At 43.9% G+C, this 8831-nt stretch overlaps 1 protein-coding gene across 1 annotated transcript in view; it reads right to left on the bottom strand.

The window, feature by feature from the left end:
• LOC106528445 (histone demethylase UTY) overlaps positions 1–8831 on the bottom strand; it is a gene marked incomplete at both ends in the record, with an annotated part of 49177 nt that overhangs the window by 9534 nt on the left and 30812 nt on the right. Inside the window, 3 exon segments of the mRNA XM_014023611.1 lie at positions 2779–2850; positions 2933–3064; positions 6126–6263. Coding sequence (XP_013879065.1) covers positions 2779–2850; positions 2933–3064; positions 6126–6263 — 342 coding nt within the window.

Here is an 8831-nt window from a genome sequence, read left to right as displayed (position 1 = left end):
CCCCCACCCTCCCCTCTCCCTGCAGACCTGCTGCTCGCGTCTTTTTTCCTTCGTCCTGAACCGTTTTTGCTGCTCAACATATAACTTTGGGCCTCAGTCAGAAAAAAATGGAGAGTTTTAATACTTTTTTCAGGAGAGGAGGACTAAACGGTGGATTTAGGTCTCCCCCCTCCCCCACTTCCTCCTCGTGATGCGGCGCACATCAAATCAGACGTCTTTTAAAGAGAATAACTGTAGCATATACTTTTTATCATATCTTTGGATCTACTTGGCCTAACAACATGATTTAAAAACTGGTTTAAAGTTCGTAGTTTCTGCTTTTCACTCGAGAGAGAGGGCGGCTCTTTACAGGTAGTTTTTTCTTTCTTCCTAAACTTTATTTAGGTCAGCCAGCATTGACACCGCTCTGGGGGTGAYGTCATCGGCTCCGCAGCATGGCGAGGCACCCGCAACACAACGAATCGATAATGAAATTCGTTGTCAATGCTTTTAATAAATTGATTTTTATCGATTTTATCGATTCGTTGTTGCAGCCCTAATTTATATGCTTGTTTTTAAGCTCAAGAAAACGGGTGGGGGGTTGCATTATACTCACGTAACATTATACATGAATAATTGAGTTCTTTTGTAATAAAACAACCATTCCTGTTTCATGTCGAGAACACCTTTACAATAAAAGCTGTAATATGAAAATCTTTTCAGAGCGAAAGGTGGGCAATGGTTTTTCTTTTTGAGTCAGTGTTTGTCTGTTAGAAAAATAAATCTGAACTATGAAGTGTTTCTCCTACTTTTATCCAATAAGGGCGCTCTGCCACCCCAACAGAACTGCCTGTCCCTCCATGAAGATCATGTAATGGATTAATAAATGTGTTTGTAATTCACTGCAGCTGGAGGAGACTCTAAAGGTGATGCATCATCTCTCAGCCCTGGTGCCCTGACTTTCCTGGGACTTCATTAGTGTACAGGCGCGTCCAACTGTCCATAACCAAACTACCACTAGAAGAAAGGAAACACTGCTGCTGGACGGATTCCCCAGATGTATGTCTGACACAAACTTTTTGGAGTCAATCCAAGCCAAGATGGCTACCACAATGAACTGACCTTAAACACRTAAATGGCTACAGCACGATCAAATTTACAGATACTTGGCAGGACCCTCATGTTTTGGTTTTATGGTTCCTTGTGTATTTTTGCTTAATTCATTTTTTGTTGTCTTAGGTTTCTGTATTTTTATGTTTATCATTTCTTGTCACTTTAGTTTTGATTGTCTCAGTTGTGATATTTTTTGGATTAAGCTCTTGTGTTCCCTGTGTCACTAATCTCTCCTTCAGCTYGTCAGTGTTTTCCAGTCATCAACCACTCACACCTGTTACCACTCCTCATCAGCTCAGCTGCCTGTTCATACCTCATCAGTCCTGCTCCGTTTAGTCAGTCTCTTTTCACCCTCACACCAGCAGATCATTGCATTTCAGTCTCCACCTCGATGATCTTGTTTTGTCTCACTTATATTTTGACTTCCTTCCTAATCACCCGATCTGTGTTTCTTTAAGTTTCACTGCACAGCCAGCCTTTTATTTTCATATTAAAGTGATTAAAGTGTAACTAATCCCCCTGTGAAAGCCTAACCCTGCTCCCAGGCAAATTTGAAAAATTCCAAAGTGGGCGGTGCCAAGACACACTGAGGGGCGTGGCCAAGTGTGGGGATGAGCGAGGAGTGGTCTTGACGAGAGAACGTGACAGCTAGCTTCATTTGACATTTCTGAAAATGTTTGATTGTTCTAAAGTAATTAATGTATTTTGTAAAAAGTGAAGTTTCATGTCAAACATGCAAACTCCCATTTAGCCGTTTCAAACAAACCCGTAAAGTTACAGTCCAGCTGGGCAACACGACGGCTCAGTGGTTAGTACCGACGCCCCACAGCAARAAGGTCCTGGGTTCGATCCCCGGTTCGGACCTGGGGTCTTTCTGTGTAGAGTTTGCATGTTTTCCTCATGCTTGCGTGGGTTTTCTCCCGGTTCTCCAGTTTCCCCCACCCCCCAAAACATGTACAGTAGGTTGCCTTCAGGCCCAGGCTGCCCTTGAAAAAGAGATCTGAGATCTCAATGGGACTTGCCTGGTAAAATAACRGTAAATAAAATAAATTATAAATAAATAAAGTTGAGGCAATATTTTGTATAAAATATGACTTTGGTCCAAACAGCACAGGAAGAATATTTCCTTATTTCTGTTTGTTTCAAATGTTCATTTGAAATTCACAAGACAGCCAGGACTGGTGAGTATCGTGAGAATTCGGTTATCAAAATGTAGCTTTTAAAACCAAGAATCTTAAAATGTAATTAGGCCATTTTGACCAAATTTGACTTAATCCTCGTTTCGATTTGATGGGTCACAGATTGGAGATATGGTGAGATTGTGGAACCGGTTCATCAACATGTCAGATCATAGATTAACAAAACATTTTTTATTGGTATTTGTCAAAAATGTATACCTGGGCCAGACAAAATGAGAAAATATTTTATAGTAATTATACTGATTAGACAGAAAAAAAGTTTATTTCAGGTTTAGTTACTCTAAATTAATTTTGAGTCTACGTCTACATCTTTGTGAGTCGGCAGTCTGGGCCCAACTTCACCCAGACCCTACAATCCTGAGCTCAAGTTTGATGTGATAATAACGCTGAGTCAATTACAACACACTCTATCAGAATTAACACTTTTCATGAGATCCCACAACACTGTATGAGATTGAGTSTACTGTTTAAAAATAAGAGGACTAACCTGTAGTTTCTGAGAGGAGAGGTACCAGCTAGGTGCTGGCTGCTGTGGTGGATTACTGGTCCATGAATCACTCTGAGGGAAAACAACAATATAAATCTCTAACGAAACCATTAAGTCAGTAATAATTCAGGGTGCAAACAGTGTTAGTGTTTACCTTGGCAGGACTGGCCGCTCTCCTCCTCTTGGCTGGGCAGGATTGATCGTCTGCTTGGCCCAGCGAGCCCACATGAGGGGGCAGGGACTGACTYGAGCCCCCGCCTTCCGCACTATGATTGGGCTTACAGGCCTGCAGAGACAGGGTGGGTGGAAGGGTGGGTGGCACAAAAAAGGGGGTGGGGAAAGCAAAACGGAGGCAAAGAAGGTTCGGGGAAAAAAAAAGATACAAATAAAAATGGTTGGAGCGAAAAGATAGAAAAATTAATGCGAAGCGAAATGAAAAGAGAGTTTAAAAAAAGAGCAATTAGGAGTGGTTACAGCAGGAAAATGAGAAAAAGATCATAGATGGGATGGGAGAAAAAGAAGGGGAGAAAAAAAGAACAATGTCATGATTTTGAGCTTAACCGACACGCAGGGTTAAACAGCCCCCGTTTCAGGAGGCATTGCATCATTGCGTAACAGCAGAACTCAAGCATATCGCCGTCACTGAGGCTAACTCTGCTGCCGTGACTCTCAACCTCAAAAACGAGAAAGGTGACGTCTCCCACTCATCACCTCTCCAAAAGATGTGGGTCAGGTGTGACTCATGACAGTACCCCTCACTGCAGGGACGATGTGCTTTATTATGTAAAAAATTTGAATTTGGAAGTGCAACATCCAATTTATTTAGGTTTGCCTGAAATATCATCGGTTTAAAGTTACATCCGACCCACAGAAATCTGATCAACACACTCACACAATCATAGCTGCTACTTTAAACACCTTCTAGTGCGTTAAGTCAGTAACAACAAAAGGTCACACACAAAACTACTGACATCTACTGAATGATGACTGAATTAAGTGGTAATGACACACTTAAGGGTGGGCATTTCTGGGGCGTTGTGAGCGGCTGAAGTTGCTTCTAAGGTCAGCTACTGAAGAAGGGAGTAGGATGGACAGAGTAAACGGGAAATGGCCACGCCCATCACGCTGGAGCAGGGTCAAAATTCAGAAAAAGGGTACTTTATTAATTATGAAAGGAAAGCAATACAAAGAGGAATTCTCCTCAGAGAGGCACTCTTTTGAAGTCTACTTAAAAAGTAAATTAGGTGAAAACAAGTTCAACAAGTTTGCCACCTTAAACAGGATTTGTCATTCTTAAGTTGGGGTGTTTTGCAAAATGTAAATACAAACAGAATGTAATGATTTTTWAGTTACATAAATTTATATTTTATTCACAAGAACATAATATTGTTTGACCATAAAATTGTTGTAGTTGTACTTTGGAATTTTATAGCAGCAACAAATTTAAAAAAATGTTCAGACGGGTAACAATATGTACAATTAAGTGGTATGAACAATGAACCTAAGTCAAAGGACTGAGTATAAAATTGGGGGGCATTTTTTGCTGAATTCAGCAAAAGTAAAAATGGGCAAGGGATCACAAGTCTGTGAAAAATTGCATCTAGAACAGTAAAACTAATAAAAATAATTTTCACACCATCATCTACAATAATTATACAAGATGAGTCCAAAGGCTTAGGACAACCTTTTATTTCAAAAACAAAAAGGAAAATGAAATATCTGAATAACGCCGCCAAGTAATGGAAGAGGGGGCCCGTGTGGAACATGGCCGCCGTCTTGAAAGCCATCATATTGGAATAAAGTCAAATGTTTCTAGTGAGGGGGTCATGTGGCACACCAAAACCAAACTGTTTCATAAATCAATTGCTGCAATTGAATGTGCAATATCTCTCATGGTTCAAATGTTCTCAACACAGAAAGTTGAAACAACAACTGGGAAGCTGTTATTTGATGTGTTCAATGTGCTGTCGTCCCTGATGCTGATGAGTGTGTTCATGTTTGGCTTTCAAGGCGGTGGCCAAGTTCTGGACATTAACCTAAATGATAGGTCCCCTCACCCATTACTTGCTGGGATATTAAAATTTTTCATTTTCCCTTCTGTTTCTGAAATTAAAAGGGTGCCCTGTGACTTTAACCCACCCTCTACAATTGAAAGAATCAAGAAGTTTCAGCCATGCCATCCACAAATGCTTAAAGCACTACTATAAAAAGTAAAAGGTTTTTCCRGGGACAAAGTTAATTTAAAATGGATCAAGAAAGTGTAAAACAGTTCTGTGGTCTCACAAATAAAAAATTTTTAAAATTCTTTTAGGAAACCACAGATGCCGTGTTCTCTGTACTAAAGACTATCTGGCCTGTTATCAACGCACAGTTTAAAACATAGCATCTCTGATGGTATGGAGGTACATTAGTACCTCTTACATGGACAGATTACAGATCTGAAAAGGCACCATCAATGCAGAACAACAGATGAACTGATATAGGCAACTATTTGTTTTGAGGGGAAAGTGTTGCATATTTCAGCAAGACAATGCTAAACCACAAACTGCATTCATTACAACAGCATGGCTTATTAGCAGAAGAGACTTCCCTGCAGTCCAAACTTTTCACAAACATGCAGCATGAAACAACATAAACAACAAAGAAGCCAGGAATGTTGAACAGCTAGAATCCTACATCAGACAAGAATGGGAAACTATTCCTCTCCAAAACCTCCCACAACTGGTCTCCTTAATTCCTAGACGTTAACATGTTGTAAAAAGGAAGCGTCACAGTGATAAACATGGTCCAGTTCAATCTTTGAGATGTGTTGCTGCCTTCAAAGTCAAAATTACAATTTCTTAGTTTAAACATTTGAGATATTTGCCATGTTCTCTGAATAAAATTTGAGTTTATGAGATCTGCAAATAATTGTTTTTATTTTACACAAAGTCCCAATGTATTTTTTTTGTGGGGAACTGGCGTATTCAGGTTTAAATGAACCCTGAATACCTGATAGTTTTTTTAATAGCCTTTATGTTTTCACCCTGCTGGAATGGAGCGTGATGGGCGGTGCCAAGAAAAGAGAGGGAGTGAAGGGCTGGGTAACACTTGGCTGCAACCATCCTCATTTTAAAACGAATGCAAGAAAGCTGCAAATGCCATAAAAATTCATAAATCATATTTTACTGGATTTCTTTTTGGGTTTATGTATCAGCCTGGATGGAGAGGTGACGTTAAGCTCAAGTGTTAGCCATGTTTGTTTGTACAGAATGCGTCTGAGRGTGCACTCAGACAGAGGAAGGGAAGGGAGAAGGGGATTGAAGGGAGGGGAAGGGAGGTGCAAGTTGCTCTATCTGGTCTCTCACCTGCTGCGGTGCACTGCTCAGGCCTCCCTGCCTGGAGGTTAGCTCAGCTGGGATTGGTAGACTCCAGGCCTCCTCAATAAGAGGGAGCATTTTACTTTTACCCTGTAGGCTACTGAGCTGGGGGTTACTCAACTGAGCCTAAGGGAATGGAAAACGACGTGAAAAAACAAAAAGAAAAAAAAAATCAAGGACAAAGCTGCTTAAATAAAAAGAAATTGATGACCTCAAAACAAGGACATGATCAGCAATGATAAAGATAGGTTATAACACAAGTAGAGCCAGGTTGGAAATTGATATGCATACTTGTGTCTTAAATTACTGCTTTTCTTGGCTACTTAACGGCACAAAGGAAGAACTGGAATGACATTTAGCAACAGTCACATATCCATTAAAACAAGCCACTCCGCTTGTATTAATGCAATGAAATTATGCTAACATACGTGGTGGAAATGTGGCATTCCTTCATGCACATGTAGAGGAAAATGACACTGCTTGGACAAAAATAAAGATGAACAAAGTAACATGACATATGGGGACTGTTAGAACCCCTTGTTGTATTTATAAAACACTTAATAGAATTTGGTTTCCCCTACAATTATTGAGTACTATTATTAATAAACATGTTCCCTTTCAGTCAATTCACTCGGTACAACACATCATGTATGGGAAACCAGGCCCCTGCGTGTCCTGGCTGAAGCCACCTCTAATCACGCCTTTAGGCAGGTGACGTGATGACGACAGATGTCAGGCTCCGCCTGCACATATACAGTATATACTGTCGCCATCACAGTCACTCCTCAGTTCTATTGCTCTTTACCTCGCAAGAACACCCACCTCTTCCAACCTAGCTAGTTAGCTGCTGCTAATTAACTTTGTTTGTTCGAAGGTTCTCGGATTTTGTTTAACGGCTTTTGTTGGTGTCAGCTGCAGCTGCCTACTGGTAATTGTGTCTGCCCGCGGAGCAGTAACTTTGAGAAACCTTTCTTACATCAATGAAAGAGAGAATTTTGTGGTTCAGGATGAGCACAAAATTAAGAAGAAGCAGAAGTCTTCAGTTTGCCCCTGTCCCCAGGGGTGCGGCTTCTCGCTTCACGAAAAGGACCAGCACGAGGCTTGCCCAGTCTGTTTGGGGATCGTCCACGCTCGTAGGGCGTTGGCGAAGCCTGAAGCGTTGCCACCTGCTTCGACGCTCAACCCTGTAGAGACGGGTTAAGTTCTTGGAGAAAGTGCTGGGCGAGGCTGCAGTCATGCGGCAGGACCCTTTCCTCTCCGAGTCTAGTAACCCGGTTCCGTCCGAGTCTGACAAGGAGGAGCCCTCGGTCGAAGTCCCCGCTTCCAGCTGACCAGACCAAGTGGAATATATGGAGGAGTTAGCCGACGAAGAGGAGGAGGCCTCCCAGTTTCATCTGGACCTCCACCACGGAGGGGAGGACGTGCTGGATATCGGCCTGGATGTGCATGGTCTGTCGGAAGACAACGATGAACCCGGTCCGAGTCCAAAAGCCCCTGCTTCTGCGGGGGAAAACCAGGAGGACACGTCTTTTCTCTYTTTGTGTCGTCGCGCGGCTCAGAAACTGGAGGTGGAGTGGCTGGCTCCCTCTYCTGCACAAAAACCGYCRCGGTTCACTGGATTTTTTTCACCCCACTGAACTGACCGCGGTGAAAAACCGCCTTCCCATGCTACCAGATTTCGTCTCGGAGCTGACATCCTGCTGGGCCAAACCTCTGTCCACCCGCGTCACAGTGCCCGATTATGGACCGTATTYGGATTTGGAAGGAGCTGAAAAAGCTGGACTGGTAAACATGCCCCCCATGGAGCCATCCCTGGCAGCGTATCTGGCCCCGTCTCACAACCATGGTGTGAGCGGACCCACCACGCTSCCTTCCAAGCCCTGTAGATTTTCTGCTGCGCAGCTTGAAAAAATCTATAAGGCCCAGGCCACCACCGCTCGCGGCCTGAGCTCCATCAGCATGCTCCAGACTTACCAGGCTATGGCTCTGGCGGAGCTCGGAGCCCAGGTACCGGCCGAGAGTACTCTGCTGCCTCTCTTAAATGAGATCAGACTCACCGCGGACTACATCCTCCGTGCGTCCCGCTCTCCCTGGGCAGAGGTATGGCTTCAACCGTGGTGGCTCAGAGACATTTGTGGTTGACACWCTCTGATGTCCCTGACAGAGACCGGGCCACATACCTGAATGAACCAGTTATGGCGGCTGGGTTATTCGGYCAGTCTCTCGAYGTTATTCAGGCGAAGTTCAAGCTGAGGAAGAAGCAGGCAGGAGCTCTGCGCTGCATTATCCCCAGACGGGACTCGAGACCCAAGACCAGCACACAGAAGCCGGCCGCACAGCCGCCTCCGGCGAAGAGAACGGTGCTGCCTGGGAGCCTAGGCACCCAGCCACCGCAGCCTCATSACCASGGCCAACCCCCCYGCCAGTCAGCTTGGAGCAAGGACCCCCCTCCGGGTCTTCAGAAAGGCGCGCCGCCTCGGAGGAAGAAGAAGCAGTCCTCCTAACTGTGGGACTGTCACTGCAGGGACTTCAGGACCAGGGAGACATGTTCGCCAGTTTTCGGCTGCCGCCCAAGAGGCATTTTGTTTGTACTGTTCAGGAAAGCAGCCTGAAGAGGCGCTGCGTTTCTATAATAACACAGTCTCCCAAGCACCAGTCCCACCCCACACACACACAGTTTGTACCAAAAGCCCA

This window comes from Austrofundulus limnaeus, unplaced genomic scaffold, assembly GCF_001266775.1.
Source record: "Austrofundulus limnaeus strain Quisiro unplaced genomic scaffold, Austrofundulus_limnaeus-1.0 Scaffold380, whole genome shotgun sequence".
NCBI lineage: Eukaryota > Metazoa > Chordata > Actinopteri > Cyprinodontiformes > Rivulidae > Austrofundulus > Austrofundulus limnaeus.
Note: the sequence above shows the minus strand (reverse complement) of the source record. Positions and strands in the feature narration are given on the sequence as shown.